The sequence below is a fragment of the Pogona vitticeps genome, chromosome 1, assembly GCF_051106095.1.
Source record: "Pogona vitticeps strain Pit_001003342236 chromosome 1, PviZW2.1, whole genome shotgun sequence".
Lineage (NCBI taxonomy): Eukaryota > Metazoa > Chordata > Lepidosauria > Squamata > Agamidae > Pogona > Pogona vitticeps.
The window spans coordinates 310,091,377-310,111,650 of NC_135783.1; the positions used below are offsets into that span (position 1 = coordinate 310,091,377).

The window sequence follows — 20,274 nt, forward strand, 5'->3', positions numbered from 1 at the left end:
GGCTTTGAACAGCATTTTTGATCAGAAAAGATAAGAGACAAATGAGAAAGACTACTATGTCAAATTTGAGGAATGCTCCACAGCCTCTTTCTATTTCTTCTCTCTTTTGGTGTGTTGGGGGACAGTAGTTTCAGGAAGGGACTAGATACAGACTGTAAGTCCTTTCTAGTCTACAAGATATTGATCAAGACTCAGACTTGTATTTGAATGATTTAAGCTCTTTTCTCATGTTCAGCTTAATGTGCACAAATACACAGATAGGTTCTAGTCAGACATCTAAGGGGCAAACTGAGACTCTACTTGTGATCCCATCACTACCCCCTGGTTAAACAAACTATAACACTATTCACATTTACTTGAGACTAAGCCACAAATAAATACTGTAGAATTTGCTTCTGAGGACACATGGTTAGGACTGGACATAATTGGTGTACACTCATTTTCACTATGATTACAACCTGCATTTAGCAGAAAATCAAATAGCAAGAACTACATATATGGTATTGCCTGCAATCAGCATAGCAAATTAGAAGCAACCACAGTACTTTAAGTCCATTTGATATTGGTAAAACTACATTCTGAGTTTCTTTGACTTAACCAAAATTCGTTCAGGTTAAATGCATGTCAATGTGATTAAAGCTTCATTTCAGTGGGTTTGGGTTGTAATAAAAGGATATGGGGTCATTAAATGTTTCTATATAAACAGCTAAGGAAATCAGATAGAACATTTAAACAGACCCATTGCCCCTAAAATTAAATGAAGCAAAATATGAAAGATGCATTTTACAAATTCTGTCTCAAGAATTAAAGACATCCTACTCCCATTGCACTCAAAAATGTATTTTCCTGCTTCGTTACATTTTCCATAATAATATGAATCAGACACAATTTAATTTACTGCAGAAGAACCTTACAGGAATATACTGGTCTGGGAAAAGATTGTATGAATGCTTTATACTAGGATTATGCAGTAGCTTCAGACAGTCTCTATGAAATTAGTACAATTTGAGCTTATAAAGAGGAACAGTCAAATTTGGTTTTGAGGTGAAGCAATATAGTTTGAGGTAATTTGGACTGAATCAGGCATATAAAATAAGCAGGAAAAGCTAGACTAGGGCAAGGGATTATGTGACTGTTAGGTGGTAATCACATTTTGCTTACTGAGAGTTCTTGAGTGCAATCTCGCAGATGAATATTCACCACTATTGTCCAATCACAGTGCTTGTTGCAAAAGATTGTGTCAATACATGGTGGTGCTGGAGAAAAGAGGAGCTGGACTTTGTTCACTGGCAAGTCTAATGTGAGTCTGGGCCAAGAATTTCACCATGACTCTCCAAACATGGTGACTGCAGAGATGAATAGCCTGAGACCACTAAAGTTACATAGCCAATTATCTCACAAAGTTCATTTAGCAACAAATGTCACACTTAGTTAATCATAGAACAAGTAGTAGTTACCTTTCTTCCCTTCTTATTATTTTGTTGTGTGAATTAAGAGTCATTTTGCCTAATTTTATCCTTATTGTTTTGTTTCTTGCACATATCTCTCTGTATGACATTTCTACACCCCCAACCCCCTTACCCTAATTGCTGTTTGGCTTTACTACCTCTGTGTGGTTCCTTTCAGGTTTTATTACCCACTCTACAATTTGTCTGTGTGCATGTGGATAACAGAATAAATGGGAAAGGCTGAGCACTCAACTATATGCTTTTAAAGTACTGCAATTTGTTTTTAAAGTGAACAATGCAGGTTTAATAGTATGCACATTCTTAAAGGTATCTGGAAGTTGAATCATGGCAACTGGACTTCTTACTAAGTTGAAACATTTCGCTACTCATCCAAGTACACTGGTGCCTCGACTTACGAACTTAATTCGTTCCAGAAGATGGTTGTAACTCAAATTGGTTTTAAGTCAAAACACCAGTTCCGACAGGAATGCACTGAAACCCCATTAATCTGTTCCGACTGGGGGGAAAAATCACACACACTCTAACAAACAAACGAACAAACATTGCAAGCCCCATTGGAATGTGTTGGGGCCGAAGCTTTATATCACTGGTTCTTAACCTTGAGTTATTCAGGAGTTTTGGACTGCAACTCCCAGAAGCCTTCACCACCAGCTGTGCTGACTGGGGTTTCTGGGAATTGCAGTTCAAAAACATCCGAGTAACAAAGGTTAAGAACCACTGCTTTATATAGTTGTCAAATAGTATGGTGATAGTATAAAACTTGGTAATAGGGCTTAACAGATATCCCTCGGTGCTACTACACAGTTGTCCATACAGACAGGAATGGAATTGTTAAAGTGCCTCCTACTCTCCCTCCTGTAGAGCAGGCTCAATAAGTTTCTATGGTAAATTATCTCAAAAGCTGCCAGTTCAGAGAATACAACATTCATGATCTGGATGGACTGGATTATTTAAATGGGCCATGACAAAAACAACCTTGGTTGCCCTGAGTGAAGACTTTTTTCAGGAAAGGGGTAGGTGTTACTCTGTTGAGTCTCTTGGCTCTGTTAATGTCCTGTATCACAGATAGTTTGAACAATGTTGATCAACAAACAAGAGTTGCTCCTATCTGAAGAAGAAAGGACAGGTTTTTGCTTTGTTATGGGATTAAAAGGCTGACAAAAGCAATCTGCTTCAAAGGTTCTGAGAAATGAAACTGCCATGAAACTATAACTAAACTGATTGTACAACTGAGCACAGCCATTTCCTGAACTTCTACTTCTAATATAATGGTAAACACAGTTAGGTGACAACTCTCAATCCTTTTTAAAATTTATTTATTTATTTCAGGTAAATTCTTCATATTTTACACAGAGAGAAGGCAAGTATGGAAGAAACTGAAACTGACAGATCAATCCATCTCAGTCTTGAATCCTAACTGTGTACACAACCATATTAAAACTGAAATAGAATTACTACTTCTTTTTCCTCCCTTTCCAGCAACATCTTTTAACAACTACACATAGGAATACCATTGTGAAGAATGGCACACATTTTTAATATACAGCAGCATTAAAAATGATTCCTTACCTCCATTCTGACATGTCACAGCATTCTACAGTGTCATCATTTTAATCCAGCTTTGTCTGACCATATTAGACTCTGACACAGAGTAAAGATGCAATTAAAGAATAAGCATACTGTATCTCTTTTTGGAAATAAAACAGATTCTTTTTTGCAATTTATGGCAGTACTCAAGAAAATTTATTTCTACTAATGTTGAAGTGTATTCAAATAAATGAGGAGAGTTGGCTACAACTGATGTGGAAGGGACCATTCTATTCTGAACTTTGCGTTTTGTGGTGAATTTTTATAAACTCTTCCTCCTATTGTAAAGCGGGTACTTGCTGAGATGAAATTCATAAACTGTCTCTACTTATCCGTGGTAGCTTGGCAGAAGACAGTAATTTTTTTAAAATTATTCTGCTATGCTGGTCTAAATGTTAGCAATAGAGTACTTGACAGTTGGTTATATTAGGGACTGTAACACCTGGGACCAATATATACAGTGCTTTGGTATGGTATCCATCTTCCATTCCTAGATGATGTGGTCAGCATAAACTTGTTATTACTTGAGAATTAAAAGTCTGCATTTGGAAAGATTCAAATGTCACTTTGGAGTTTTTATAACACTGAAAATGGTAGAGTAGAACACTATGCTGCTTCTCTTACATGTGAAGTTTCAGAAGTCTCATAAAGCTCAAAAAAAATTCTGAACACTAGAAGCACCTTAGAGGGGTTTTCCTTAAGGTGCATACAAACAATAGTAATGATGCTAATAATAATATTAGAGAATATAATTGAATATGACAGATGGAGACACACTTCTGCTTGAGATTCATAGGAGCTGCTGATGGACAGAGCAACTAATACAGTGGTACCTTGCTAAACAACGACCCCGCTAAACTACAAATCCGTATTACGATGACTTTTTGCGATCGCTATAGCGATTCGCAAAACAGTCATTCCAATGGGGGATTTTCGCTGGATGTTGATTAGGTCCGTGCTTCGCGAACTGTTTGTTCGTAAGACGACAATTTTTCCGGCTCCGCAAAATTGCTGCCCTGTGTTTTCTGGACCCATGCTTTGCAGCTGATCGGCGCTCACAAAATGGCTTCCCTATGCGTGGTCTTTGCTGGACGATGAGGTATTTTCCCCATTGGAACGCATTAAACCGAGTTTCAATGCACTCCAATGGGGAAAGGGTTTTTGCATGACAACGATTTCGCTGAACACCGATTTTCACAGGACGGATTATCGTCGTCATGCGGGGCACCACTGTATTAGGATAAATGGAACACTGTTAAATATACGTAAGTCGGCTACTTAGGTTCATAGCAGCTTAGGGTAAAAATATTTGCTGACTGCAGAATACTCCAATGCTCCTTTTGTAGACTGTTTCATTAATAAAACATAAAAAGTTGTTTAGCATTTTAAAGAAAAAGTTTGTCTTTTTTGGATGAAGGGAGGAAATCATCCAGTTATCTAAAGTGCTTTGGATCGAAGATGTAATAAAAATTAATGTGTATAAACAGACTTTGAGAGACGAAGTAATACACATGCAGTAATGTTTAACAAAGGCAATACTGCATTCTAACACTCCTTCTGTAGAAACAGTAGTTATTCTTTGACTGTAAAACAGACAGATGCATAATAAGTATAGATGAAGGTGTACTAGAATGTTTTCTTCATGATTTTTATTAAAACTAAGTGCAACAGTGTTTCAAATGTATAGAATACAAATTCTTATTGTCATTTTTGCTGCAATGTGAACAGTGCTCAGGGCTCAAAATTGGTTTTGAAGTCATTCAGTAAGCATGTATCAGCTATTATGTAGAACTTAGTTTTGCATCTCACCTTTAGACAGCTTGGAATATAAGCTAACATGCCTTTTAATTTCTCTAGCCAAGAGAGAATGCACTGGAAACAGCAAACACCCCAATCGTTTCCTTGGATATGCAGGAGATGTTCTCAAAATGTTTGGAAAAGAATGGGCTGTTTCATTCCTAAGTCTGTATTACTGTATACTCATGGGTAGGGGGAGGATTTCTGTGACACATCATATTCTTTTTCTGCATATTCTTTTTCTGCACATCATATTCTTTTTCCCATAAAGTCAAACCTATGTTTGACTTTATGGGTGAGTTTGAACATGTATATGAGTAATCTGGTGAAAAAGGACAGATTACTCATAAACATGGTTCAGCTTACTTATGAGTTCAAATGACAGTTGCAGAGAAAATATGAATGTCACAAAAATCTTCACCCTAACCATGTGTTTGTGGGACTTGTAGTACTTTATAGTTTACTGAAAAGGAAAGAAAAATATTCCCTTCCCTGCTGGAACTGCCCCATCCCTACACTTGTAAGTAAGTAAAAGGTGGAAAGGATGTTGGACACATGATAAGAAGCCTTCTCCAACCTGGATATTAGTCTTAATTGGGAACAGATTTGGGGAAGGGGAAATTAAAGCTCACTTCTTTATGAAGCTTTAGGAGAACCAGAAAAAACATTTTGACCTATGTTTGAGTGAGCTGAAATGGTCACTAGAACCCACTGTCCTTTTAATATTCCTTTTCTCTAACACAAATTCAGGTTTTGCATATTCTATTGTCACCACTGAGGTAGAAACATTTCTTTTAAAGTTTGCTGAAGTAAAATGACCAAATACAGCAGTACCTTCATTTCTGAATGGAGACATACTCTATATCCAGATATACCTGATGATAATAAATCAACACAATTAAAAAAATACCCTACAACTAGAAGATAAGGGACGTGGTGGCACTGCGGGTTAAACTGCAGAAGCCTCTGTGCTGCAAGGTCAGAAGACCTGCAGTCGTAAGATCGAATCCACGAGATGGGGTGAGCTCCCGTCGCATGTCCCAGCTCCCACTAATCTAGCAGTTCGAAAGCATGCAAAATACGAGTAGATAAATATACCACGGTGGGAAGGTAACGGTGTTCCGTGTCTAGTCGTGCTGGCCATGTGACCATGGAAGATTGTCTTCGGACAAAACGCTAGCTCTATGGGTTGGAAACAGAAATGAGCACCACCCCCTAGAGTCGGACATGACTGGACAAATTGCCAAGGGGAATCTTTACCTTTACCTAGAAGATAAATCAACAAACTGAAAAGGCTTGGGAATGTTCAGCAATAGAAAGTCAAACTCTTTTCATGGCTGCCTAAGAGTTGGGCTGCTGGTTTTCTGTTGTGCTTTTTGTTTGTTTTCATCCTTCCTTTTCAGTGTGTTTATATTGTTCGTTTTCAATACTGCAAGCCACTTCAAGTCCTCTTGAGAAGAAAGGCAGGGTGTAAATATTTTATGTAAATAAGAATGAATAGTATGTGGCCAGAATGGTGACTTCAGACACTGTACTTTTTGGTTCCAGTGTCACTTGTCTCAGCCCATGGAGAATTATCTTGTCAGAGGCCCTTCAGCAGTTTCAATAATCCCAAACCTCTGCACCCTTCACTATCTGTCCCTTTCTTCATTCTTCACTCTTTTCCCTTTCTAAATTCTTCCTGTCGCCTACCCTCCAGGAACATTATTTTCTCTTTCTTCCATAACATACATTGGGACATATACTAACCCATTCCTTTTTTTAAATTCTTGTATATAAAAGTCTTAAATCATTTTTAAAATATCAGATACAAGAATTTTAAAAATTACTAAACAATAAGTTTGTAAAAAACTAGAACATTTTACCTATACATTAGAACTATAAGACCTTTGACCCACAACAACAAAAATAATAATCCAGTTTTCTATAGTAGTGTGCCACAAATAAGTGAAATGAAATTGAATTGGCCTAAGTAATTTAAACATAGGGCTGTGGTGGCTCTATGGGTTAAACCACAGAAGCCTCTGTGCTGCAAGGTTGGAAGACCAGCAGTCGTAAGATCAAATCCACGTGACGGAGTGAGCTCCCGTCGCTTGTCCCAGCTCCTACCAACCTAGCAGTTGAAATCATGCAAATACGAGTAGATAAATAGGTACCACTTCGGTGGGAAGGTGGAAGGTAACGGTGTTCCATGTCTAGTCGTGCTGGCCACGTGACCACAGAAACTGTCTACGGACAAACGCTGGCTCTACAGTTTGGAAACGGGGATGAGCAGCACCCCCTAGGGTCGGACACGACTGGACTAAATGTCAAGGGGAACCTTTACCTTAGGTACTTTAAATCAGCATGTCAGTTATTTAGAAATCCAGGAAGCTCAAAGGAGAAAAAGTGCAATGTTTCCCTATGTAAGAATGTCTGATGTTTCACAGAACTATTTTTTTGCTTAATGTGAAGCCAAATGTTTGACAGTACAAATGCTTTCATTTTAGATCATGCTCCAAATGGTGACTGATCCACAGTATAAGCCCTGGATTTTTCCTACTAATAGATTCTGCTGAACAATTACTTGTTGGATTGTTTAAGCTTCAAAAGGCCACTGCTGGAAAATAAAAGCTGCAGAAAACAGAAATATAAGCAGCTGTGAGGCAGCATGACAAGAAGGACAAAGCCATCACCCCTAAGAATGAGTTCAAGCTCTCATAACTTATTGGCAAGACGACTGGGGACAGGAAAAGGCTAGAAAAACTATGATTCAAGTAAAGCTACAAGTCCATGTCATTAGACTTAATACCAGTATGTTCTATACATGCCTCTAAACATTCAGCATTTGTATATGCATTTGTATGTTTTCTCCATTTGCCTCAACTCTATTGCTCTTTCCTGTTTGCTGACTCCCAACAGAGCCTAGCAGAGGAATAAAGTTGAGGCATATCCCAAGAAATGAATGACCAGAGTGAGCCAACAGGGAGAGCTAACATGGGTTTGATGGGAGAGGCCTCTAACAAAAGTTTTGTTTTCTGGATAGAGTTATATATTAGTGGAGTTTCCCAGCATCCTTCAAGGTAGACAAGACAAAGGAAAGAAAGTGAAAAAAGTAACAGAGATTATGAAGGGAAAAGACACAACAGTTGTGGTGACCTGCAAAGTGTCTCTGTGCCTGAGAAAAACAAAGTATATACATGCACGAAGACCAAACTGGTAGCACTGTTTAAAGTAAAAGTGAAGGAACTAGATCAGTGAGTTGCCACACTTAAGTGTATTAGAGAAGATGGAGAGTACATAAACAGAACTCCTGAGCAGCAGCAGCCAAGGGAGGCCCTGGAGGTGGTAGAACAGCAAGGCAGAGCAGAGAAGAGGAATGCTGAGAAGAGAACAAACACAGCAGAGGAAGGACCATGGAAAAGAGCCACAATTAGGAACAGAAGACATTCTTCACCAGTGGAACTGTGAATCTGCTTTCAGATTCTTGAAGGGAATCTGAGAGACAGCATGGAGAGGAAGACATACAGAAGACTTCTGGAATGACATGAGACAGGCTGAAGCTCAGCTAAGAAGAGTCCCTGAACACATACCCTACAAAAAGAAGAAAAGAGTAGTTGTAGTAGAAGACTCCCTATTGCATGGAATTGAAACTAGAATATGCCGGAAATATCCATGGACCTGCCAGTTAGGCTGTCTCCCTGGAGGATGAATTATGGATATGATGGAAGGATTGCCAATGCAGTGGGAACAAATAACACAGCCAAGAGGAACTACAAGAAATCACATCCTACTTTGAAACTCTTGAGAAAGAAACTTAAGGGCTTAGGGCCCTACAGTTTTCCTGTCCATCCTACTAGTGCTCAAAAAAGGAACAGAAAAGGAAAAGAAAATACTTTTGGTGAATGATTGGATATGAAGGTGGTGGTGATGTGAGGGATCTGGATTTTGGGACCATACTTCTTGGAAGATGGACTGCTGGCAAGCAACAGGTTGCACTTCACAAGTACTGAGAAGAATGAACCCAGCCACTCTAACGGTGTCCAATAATAATTTTCATATAAATGTATGAAGGAAAGCATACACAATATCCAGTGTCTATATATGAATGTCAGAAATAAGGGAAACAAGCAAAAACAACTGGAAATCTTATCTCAGGAGCCTAAATATGACTTGATAGAGATAACTGATAAACTTAGTGGAATAACTTTTATGACTGGTATACACCAATTAAAGGAAGACAATGCAGACCACACTGTAGCTCGTTGTGAAGAATCTGCACAACACTTCAGTTGATTCTGGTCCTCTGAATGTAAACATGCCCCCTGCTTGCTCTTTGTTAATGAATGAATTTCCATTTCTGAAGCCTGATGATGTGGTCAAGACCCTTGGAGAGGTGTCTGCTGGATCCTTGTCCGTCCTGGCTCAAAAAAGCTGCAAGAGAGTGACTAGTTGAGTGGGTAGGAGGAGTGATAAACACCATCTTGCAACAGGGTAGGATATTATCATGCTTAAAGGAGGCAATAGTAAGCCCATTCTCAATCAGATCCCACAATACTGAATAATTACTGACCAGTATCTAATATCTCATTCTTGGGCAAGGTGCTAGAGTGGGTTGTGTCCTCTCAGCTTCAGAAGTTCTTGGATGAGACTATCTAGATCCATTTCAATCAGGCTTCAGGCCTGAATTTGGGACAGAGACTGCTTTGGTCACCTTGGTAGATGACCTACTCTGGGAACTGGATAAGGGTCTCTATTGGTCCTGCTGGACCTCTCAGCTGCTTTTGATACTATCGACCACAGCATCCTTCTGACCCATCTCTCGGGGATGGCACTTGGCAGCACTGTTTTACGCTGGCTTCAGTTCTTTCTGGAGGGGAAAACACAGAAAGTGGTGTTTGGCACCCTGGCTGCTGGCCAGTAGTGGATCTATTTTGGGTTCTGTTTTGTCTCCTATTTTATTTAACATTTACATGAAAGTGCTGGGAGAGATTGTCTGGAGTTTTGTGGGTCGGTGTCACCAACATGCAGATGACGCCGAACTCTATCCTTGCTACCTAAACCTCAGGGAGCTGTTTTGGCTCTAGATCAGGGGATCTAGAGGGGACAGGACTGAACCTGGAGATTGATGAACAAATAGTCAAGGAATATCGTATGACCTTGAAAAAGTTCAAATCTTCAGGGCCAGATGAACTGCATCCGAGAATACTAAAGGAATTGGCCAAAGAACTCTCAGAAACGCTATCCAAATCATGGGAAATGGGTGAGGTGCCAAATGCATGGAGGACAACTAATGTCATCCCGATCTTCAAAAAGGGCGAAAAAGAGGAAGGGTTCAACTAAGTCCAATAGTGTGCCAGCAGGGTTAATGAGCAGAGTTAAAGAGGCTTTAAAGGGCAAGGAGGAAATCCTTCACAAATAAGGAAAATAAAAAGGAACACAAACTGTGGCAAAAGAAATGTAAGAAGATGATACAGAAGGCAAATAAAGACTTTGAGGAATGTATGGCCAGCAATATAAAGGGGAATAATAAAAGCTTCTTTAAATATGTTAGAAGCAGGAAACCTGCCAGAGAAGCAGTTGGCCTGCTGGATGGTGAGGGAAGGAAAGGGGGACTTGGAGATTGCAGAAAAATTAAATGAGTTCTCCACTTTTGTGTTCATGACAGAAGACCTTGGGCAGATTCCGCTGCCCGAATGGCCCCTCCTGAGTAATGAATTAAATCAGATACAGGTTAAAAGAGAGGATGTTTCAGACCTAATCGATATATTGAAGAGCAATAAGTCACTGGGCCCAGATGGCATCCACCCAAAGGTTATTAAGGAACTGAGGAATGAAGTTGCTGATCTTGTAACTAAAATATACAAATTGTCTCTTAAAACAGCCACAGTGCCAGAGGACTGGAGGATAGCACGTCACACCACTATTTAAAAAGGGAAGAAAAGGAAACTGGGAAACTACAGGCCAGTTAGCCTAATGCCTGCTCCAGGGAAGATGGTGGAAAGCCCATCCAAGATAAAATCTTAAAACACATAGAATAACAAGCCTTGCTGAGATTAAAAAATAGGGTAAGTCTTGCCTCTTTTAGTTATTTGAAAAGGTCAACAGGCATGTGGATGCAGGCGCATCAGTAGATATTGTCTATCTGGATTTTCAGAAGGCATTTGACGTGGTCCATCACCAAAGACTTCTGATAAAACTCCAGAGTAAGGGAATATGAGGGCAGGCCCTCTTATGGATTGAGAATTGGTTGAGAACCAGGAAACAGAGAGTAAGTGTCGATGGACAATTTGCACAATCGAGAGAGGTGAAGAGCGGTGTGCCCCAGGGATCTATCCTGGGATCAGTGCTTCTCAACCTGGCCATAAATGACCTGGAGACAGGGATAAGCAGTGAGTTGGCCAAGTTTGAAGATGACATGAAACTTTTCTGGGTGGTGAAGACCAGAAAGGACTGTGAAGAGCTCCAGAAGGATCTCTTGAAACTGGGAGACTGGGTGGCAAGATGGCAAATGTGTTTTAATATAAGAAAATGTAAAGTAATGCACACTGGGGCCAAAAATCAAAATTTTATCAGCTGATAGGTTCTGAGCTGTCCGTGACAGATCAGGAAAGAGATCTTGGTGGACAGCTTGATGAAAGTGTCAACCCAGTGTGCGGCGGCAGTGAAGAAGGCCAATTCCATGCTAGGTATCATTAAAAAGGGGACTGAAAATAAAACAGCCAACATTATAATGTCATTGTACAAAACAATGCTAAGGCTGCATCTGGAGTATTGCATACAGGTCTGGTCGCTGTACCTCAAAAAAGACATAGTAAAACTGGAAAAGGTGCAGAAGAGAGTGACTAAAATTATTACTGGGCTGGGGCACCTCCCTTATGAGGAAAGGCTACAGTGTTTGGGGCTCTTTAGTCTAGAGAAAAGGCGCCTGAGGGGGGATATAATTGAGACATAAATATTTCTTTACCTAGTGTGTTGTTAGTCTGTGGAACTCCTTGCCACAGGATGTGCTGATGGCATCTGGTCTAGATGCCTTTAAAAGGGGATTGGACAGATTCCTGGAGGAAAAGTCCATCACAGGTTACAAGCCATGATGGGGATGCAAAACCTCTAGGCTTAATAGGAAAGTACCTCAAAATGCCAGATGCAGGGGAGTGGTATCAGGAGACATGTATCTAGTTGCTTCGTGTTCTCCCAGAGGCATCTGGTGAGCCCACTGTGAGATACAGGAAACTGGACTAGATGGGCCCTTAGCTTGATCCATCAGAGCTCTTCTAATGTTCTTATATCCTTTGATCTGTATTCCTGTATCAAGCAGGGGGTTGGCCTTGATGGCCTATAGCCCCCTTCCAATTTGACTATTCTATGATTCTATGATCAGTGTTTTGTATCAGTAATAAACTGGATGAGGATGAATAAACTGAAATTTAACCCAGACAAGACAGAAGTACTATTGGTCAGTCAAAGGAATAGGGACGCAACCTGTAATGGATTGGTTTACACTGCCCCTCTTAAAACACAGGTGCACAGGGGTTCAATTTATAAGCCCCTTCCAACTGCATTATTCCACAATCCTATGATTTTGTCTATCCATGTCATGGAAACTTAGTGGAAGCATACGCCTTCCCCACAATATGTTACCAGTTCACACATTGTGTAGTATCAAAACAAAGGTACATGCTTTAATCAAGAAAATTAACATTGAAGGAATCCAATTAACTTAGATGCTGGACTAATTTCTCTAAGAGGAAAATGTGTGAATCAGGGTTTATGTTTACTGACAAGAAACAGCACCAAAATTAACATTTCCCAAAGACAATTTCCTCTGCTATGCATTTAGCACATTTTTACTATTATACAGCAAAAAGGCACAATATGAATTAAGAATGCAAATCCAGGTATAACTTGGGTTTTAAATTTTATTCATTTAAAATATTACATTTAATACAATGAATTATTTCTTCCACTGAGCAAACAGGAAAGAAAAAAATATTTGTAGAGCCCCCTGCCCAAATACTATCAAGCTGGAATGAATTTTCATGTGATAGCTACAGTGCAGACACGTGTCAATGTGATGATGTGGAATGTTAATCATAGCTGTGGTCTAGAAATAGGGTATAGCCAATTTTCTTATATCTTCATATGAAATAGACAGCTCTAGATGAATACACACACACACAAACACACAATACGTGGACTAAAGTAAACCACACATATATATGCACACATCTTCAGAATGTAATTTAAACTTTGAGGATTGTTCTTCATTTACATGTGTTTAGTAGTGATCAAAGGCATAAACTATAGATATAGTGTGATTAACTATCTCAAGAATGATACACTATAAATTACAAAAATCAAAATACAGAAAAACAGACAAACATGAGCTCTATTTCTGGACACTTATAAAATATAAATATTCTTACACTGAAAGGTTGATAGAATAAATGGCACTAAACTTGCATTATCTCAGATTGGCATGTATCCTATGCAGATACTGAGATGCAAAGTGTAGGCTTACATGTTATACACATGAACTAGCTTCATGTCACATCTTATATCATTAGATCAAATTATTTCTACTGTAGAAATTAATATAGTAAGTATTTTGAATTATAAAGAAGAAAAATTAGTAATCCTTAACCAGGGCACATCAATATACCCCCCCAACACTTTTCATCTTGCCAGTTTTACAGCAGTTCCTTGCATTTATCTATGAGTTCAATCCAGATATATATGTCCTTGTGGAGTTCATCTTGTGCTGGAAGAAGACAGTGAGGCAGTAACTCTTGCTAATTTTTCCTTGCCTTTGTAATTTTCTGTCCCTTCTTAATAATCTACTCTGGAATTTGAAGAACTGGGGCGTAATATCCAATCCACAGCTGCCTCAGTGTAACTTTAAAACATTAATTCTGGTGCTGTCTGCATCTTTCCTGGCTTACACCTAAGAAAGATATAAACCTGGCAAGATCCACCTTGCTAAGCCCATTTGGACTTTACATCTAAGAGTAACTTCCTGGAAAAATCCATCTTGCCAAGAACTTTTGGATTCTCCACACTGATACAAGCCTGACTAAGTGGTCTTGATCTACAAAAACGTGCACATTGTATGACAAAGTGGTCTATAAAAGTATCACATACTCTTGCTCTGGAATGATATAGGACTCTCTAGAACAAAATGGGAGATGGCAATGAAGACTACAGAAATCGTTGGTTGTTGTGGGTTTTTCGGGCTTCTTGGCCGTGTTCTGAAAGTGGTTCTTCCTAACGTTTCGCCAGTCTCTGTGGCCGGCATCTTCAGAGGACAGCAAACTGTGCTCTGGGAGGCTGAGAGTGGAGTATTTATGGTTGTGAGAAGGCTAGTTGGTGAGGTAGGCTATTGTCCTAATCAGGAGAAGGTTGATTGTGTTTTGTTATGGCTGCATTGTTTTGATCAAGAGGGGGGATACAGAAATCACTGTCTCCTTTGCTTTCACAATTGGGCACATCTGGATCTAGCTACATACACCTTTAGTTATTTAATCAGCCTATTTAAAGCGAAATTATTAGAAATTAGTTATGACATTAAAAGTAAGTAAGAGTTGTTTCATTAGATTAGAGCCATGTCCACCTAGTGTTGCATTCTATTTCAGTATGATAGCAGAAGCTTAAAAAGCAGAGTGAGGAAACTATGGCTAATGTCTGCTGTTTGTTCTAAAGAGGCTTGTCAGTGCCTCCCAATACACAGCACATATATCAATAATTCATAACTATTGAATTAAAATCTTTACAATTTCTAGCAAAACTTAGAAAATTAATTTTTTAAAACATAAACATTTATTTTAATAAAGTATTACTGTAATGTGAGAAAACCACTTGGAAAAAGATTTTTCTTTTTATTCACAATACATGTGGGGGACCTATAGGATATTGGAGAAATTAAAACAGCCACTCCTGTTGCTTTGATCTCAGTCTGCAAGAGATTTCATAGAGCTGTAAGAGAAAGGCTCTAAACTTTTTTTAGTCTTCTGCTTTCAGAGATGGAAGAACTTATTTGGGTTTAATTTCACTTTTCTAATATGATCCTGAAAACAGACATTCTTTATGCAAAACAATGTTTCTGTACATGAAAGAATGCCTGTGACCAAACTCATTTTGTTGCATGTATAATTAGAAAACAAAGAGTGTACCTACATTATATAGTTATAGCAGTTTAATACTAGTTTAACTAGGCATCCTGCAGTCTGTCAAACTGGGCAAAGTGATGATGTCACATTTAGCAGCAGAACTCCTTTTAAAGATAAAATGTCTGTTTCTATGAACAAGAGATTTTCCAATCTCCATATTTTGCGAACTACCTTGTTTTGCTTTTGATAGTTCATCAGAAGGTAAACACACAGGCATTTACACTGCATATCTGATTGTTCTGGGACAAAGTTCTGAGGGAATCCTATTGCTGGCAAGAAAAGTTTTTAACTTTTAAATAGAAGCTATGTATAATCTGGACTGACAAAGTTCTCTGCTACAGAGCTTTAGTGCTGTCACTCAGCAGGACTGCATTTGAGCTCTCCACTAAACTGCAAGTCATAGGACTCCATAGTATGGAGCTACGGCAGCTAATTAGACTATTATAACTCTGCAGTGCAGATACACCCTTGGTATTCTCACATGTATAGAATGACAATAAAGACAACTCCTGAGCTTACTCAGTATGCAAAAGACTGCATATTAAAGACATTTAATAAAGCATTTATCACCACACCTAAAATATGTTTGCTACTTTGATTAAAAGAACTAATTCCTTTTACTCTATAAATAGTTAAATATGGGTTAAAAGTCATAAAACCACACAAGGATTTTTAAATTAATTGTAATCAATTAAACAAAAGGAACATTTTGATCAATGTTGGTAGTCTTAGACTTGCTTAAGTAAAAAATGAGAAAGATGTATAATAACTGCTTTTAAAATCCCACCCTATCTACAATGTGTGCATACTGGCATTACTGTTACAAAAATAATTTGATTACCATTTACAAATAATGCTTATGATACACTAGTACATTATGTTTTCTACCCTGTGTAAACATATACACCTCAAGACGGTGAATGATGACCTTTATTTGTCTTTGAGTAGTTCAGAATCTCTCTTTTCTGTCATCAGATTGCTGGATGTCCCATGGAGTCATTTAAACAATCATACAAGACAGCTTAGTGGGAGCTTGAGGAGTGTGAAAAGGTCCAATGGGTTAAAGCAAAGGTCTGTTTGGATTGCAACCATGAAAGGAATGTACAACTATCATCAGCATAAAGCATGACTATTTATTTCATTTATAAAGTTTAATATGACATCATTTATGCAATAGTATTAACTAGATATCAACGATTATGGGAGTATATATGCAAATGAACAAAAAAGTCCTTAACCCACCATTTCATTTTCTCCAGCTTGCAAGCTGCTGCTCATGAAAAAATATGGTGTAGATGGTAGAATGATACTGTACCTGATTAGCTCTGGAGGTGGTCATGGGATCAGATGGAGAGGACTTGGTGGTAGTTGGGGATGATGGCAATGTCTGGGAACAAAGCAATTCAGGAGCAAATCAACCTCAACAAGCCTTAGACTGAATAGTCAAATAAAAAAATTAAACAAAATGTAATGTAATAGAAAATTAAATAGAAAAAGCCTGGGAACAGAATTTATCTTCCTCATTGGAACTTAATGGAATTTAATGCCAATCAAGCAAATAACTAATGCATGTATATATGCATGCATATGCATGTAAAACAAATTAATGGCTTAAAATCAAGATGGTAAATTCACAAAGGAATGAAAATATGCTGCTGACCACATGGATAATATTTTCCCCACACATCTAGTAAAAGCAAACACAAATTCCAGCAAGTTCAATGAGCAGATGTATCATTTTTAACCAACATTGTGTTTAAAAAATGCTTGAAGGAGTAAAGTTTTCTGGCACAACATCTTTTCCTTATCACATCTCCATTTTGCCTTATATACCTAATCCCATATAAATTTAGCTATCAATTTCATAATGTAACATAATATTCAGAGTTTCTAAAACAAGATTTACTTTTTTAAAAAATAAGCAGTGGATACATATAATATGTGAGAATTATTAAATTAATTGTAAAATTACGATTAAAAATATCACAATTCCAACTTTCCAATATGGTCTGATAATAGATCAGATACTAACATAACTCTTCTAAGAATATTTTAAGTTTAAAGATTTTAGAAAATACTTTATGAATATTTTGAGTATTTTAAAATAATACTAATAGTGTAAGTAAAAAGAAATCTAAACATGCAATTATCAATATATGTCTATAAGAAAACTATCTCCACTCATCATTGATCCACATGACCAGTGGTTCTTAACCTTGGATTACTCAGATGTTTTTGGACTGCAACTCCCAGAAGACCTTCACCACCAGCTGTGCTGGCTGGGGTTTCTGGGAGTTGCAGTCCAAAAACACCTGAGTAACCCAAGGTTAAGAACCACTGCACATGACAAGTGATTTGCAAAAAGCCCAGAGAATATATAATATCTCTCTCTACATAAGCATTTCTTGGTAAATATATTGTTGCTGCTGCACAGTTATTAAATAAACTCTGAGACAATAATGTTTGGCCTATATCGCTGTTTGTACTTTAATTATTTATGTATTTAAAAAAACAAAGAAAAAAACCAACCTAAGAATTAATCCAAGGAGCCAATGATTTCTAACTGGCTTGCAAAGCTCTGGCTAAAACCAAACAAATGGGCAGTATAAAATTTGTTGTGAAGCTTTATAATATTTCATAACCAGTGAGGACACAGATTGAGGGCATTTTTATATAAAGCTTGGCCTTTGTCATGGAATGATGTTCATGAACTAGAATAGCAAGTGGAGGTAACCCAGTGGATTATTTCCCTTCTTAAAAGAAAAGAAGTTGGTACTTAAATAAGGTACCTGGTACAGGTCTATACTTTTTGAAACACTTTAAGAAAGCAGGTTCAAAATGTCAATAAAATAAAAAATATATAAAAAGCTGTTTTCATTTCATAGCTGCTCTATGCTCATTAAACACACTATTAAGATTCAATATAAAATGTCTCTGGAAAAGAAATCTATTCTATCTTCTGTCTCTGATTCGAAAAGATTAACTGATCTTCCAGTTACTGTCCTTGAGCTAAGAACCAAGTATGCCGAACAAATAAGAGGTTAAAATTTGATATATTTTGTGAATCTATATCCACAGGCTGAACTGCTCTGACATACATTTATTTATTTATTTTGGTACCAATGAAAGCTTACATCATAACTCCTTAAAACAAGCAACTCAATGTCTTGGAATACATCTTTGATGTTGATCAATGTTGGTTTGACTAGTAACCACTCCTAAAGCCCACGTACTCCATTGAATCCATATTCTGTCGGAAACAAACTAGTGACAATGGTTTAGAGTTTGGAAACTGAAGGAAATGCCAAAATGTGAAAGGAAATGGGGCACAATATGCAGCACACAGAAAGAACTTAAGGATGGAATCGGCACATTAAAAAAGTGATCAGGGAAGGCAAGATTTGTGAAAGAGTGATGCTAGAAGCACAAAAATAAAAAAGTAGGAACAAGTCAAAAATGTGTTGGGGAACCCCTTATCTAAGGTCTAGATAAGAGAAAAGTTATGTGGTGACTGCATGGAAAAACATATGGACGCTAAGAGCAGTAAAACTTCAGAAGCAGAGACAGCAAAGAAACTGAGTTGACAGAAATAGGGGGCCTATGGAAGGATAGGCAAGAGAGACAAAAAACAAACAAACAAAACCCCAGGAGAAAGAAAACAGTTGGATAAATTAATTGATTTGCAAGATAGGAAAAAGGCAAAAGAAAAAATAGTATCTGTAGAAAAACCTCCAGAATAAGGGTGACACTGTATTAGCCAGAAAGGTAATACTAGGCAAATGCAGACGTTTCGGTAAGTGTGCTAACAAGCCAGAGGCAAGTGTGATGGGGGTTGAAACAGCAACTGGATTTTGCATACAGAGTTGAACTATACATATTTCTGGCAGCATGCTTGTAGATGCAGTCAATTTTTTTCTTTAATACTTTTTCAAACACAGAAAGTAAATGTTCACTTTAAACATAAACAGTTAAACTCTGACAGCAAAAGGCAGCAAAGTGTTGCTTTAAGGCACTGAATCTGAGCTTTGAGTATAAAACCATAATGCTTTTATTCATAGAAAATATGCCCCTACTAATGTAACTTTAGTTCACAGTGGCCACTCTATCATGTTGATTCGTGTTCAGAATGACATTAGTACAACTTTTTTCATAGATGTTTACTGTTTTTCACTATTCAATGCAATCAGAGAGAAAAACACACAAGGGATATAATAAAAGAGACTTGAAATGAAGAGTATAAAGAGGTTACTTACCTGTAACCATATTTCTTTGAGTGGTCCTCTGTGAATGCACACATATGGGTATTGTCTGCACCTGCGCTGACTCTCTCGGAAGATTCTAGAGCTAAAAGTAACAATTTTATGGTGTGATCCTCCACGAGGTATATGCTCCTCCCACCCACCATCTTCCCCAGTTCCTGAATTTTATCCGCCGGGTATGAAGGAAAGAATTAATTAATTACATAATTAACCCATGACAGATAGAGGGGAAGGATGGGCGGGTTGTGTGAATTCACAGAGGACCACTCAAAGAACTATGGTTACAGGTAAGTAACCTCTTTTTCATGGCCTCTGTGAATGCACACATATGGGTGACTAGCAAGCTGCACTTACCAGTTGGTGGGTCGTCACGGTAAGAAGGATGACAGGACAGCTCTGCCAAATGCAGCATCTTGGCGTGCTCTGACGTCCAGCTGGTAGTGTTTGACAAACGTGGACGGTGTGGACCATGTAGCAGAACGACAGATGTCAGTAACCTCGGTGCCACGTTGAAAGGCAGTAGAGGTGGACAGTGCCCTGGTGGAATGAGCTGTCAAATGTTCTGGAGGGGATTTCCCCGAAAAGTTGTAAGCCAGGGAAATAGTCTGTACAATCCAGTGTGCTATGGATTGAGAGGAGGCTGGGGCCCCTTTGTTTGGGCCGTGAAAACAAAGAAAAAGTTTATTGGACTTTCTGAAAGTTTTTGTCCTTTCGACATAGAAGGTTATGGAGCCTATGTTCCAGAGACGAGGAAGGGGATTTGAAGAAGCACGGTAGTATGATGGGTTGGTTGAGGTGGAAGTCGGAGACCACTTTTGGGAGAAAGGAAACATCAAAGAGTCACTTTATCGGGGTGAAACTGGATAAAGGGAGGATCGGCTCAGAGAGCTGTGAGCTTGCTAGCTCGTTTGGTTGATGTGATTGCAACGAGGAAGGCCAATTTAAGGGTCAGGAATTTGAGGTCGATAGACGTCATGGGCTTGAATGGCAGCCGCATCAAGGCATTAAGAACCAGCT

General features: G+C 38.4%; 2 protein-coding genes across 5 annotated transcripts in view; both read right to left on the bottom strand.

Annotated features, from left to right (window-relative positions):
• The window catches only part of LOC144588704 (uncharacterized), a 654,446-nt gene that overhangs the window by 99,493 nt on the left and 534,679 nt on the right, over positions 1 to 20,274 (bottom strand). The gene's annotated exons all lie outside the window — the stretch shown is intronic.
• NOVA1 (NOVA alternative splicing regulator 1) overlaps positions 1 to 20,274 on the bottom strand; it is a 212,785-nt gene that overhangs the window by 30,659 nt on the left and 161,852 nt on the right. For 2 of the 4 annotated variants that reach the window (XM_020789392.3, XM_020789394.2), the window contains exon 4: positions 16,314 to 16,385. The exons of the other annotated variants lie outside the window; for them this stretch is intronic. In XM_020789392.3, the coding sequence (XP_020645051.1) occupies positions 16,314 to 16,385 (72 nt within the window). The remainder of the gene's footprint in view (positions 1 to 16,313; positions 16,386 to 20,274) is intronic. 4 annotated transcript variants of the gene reach the window in all.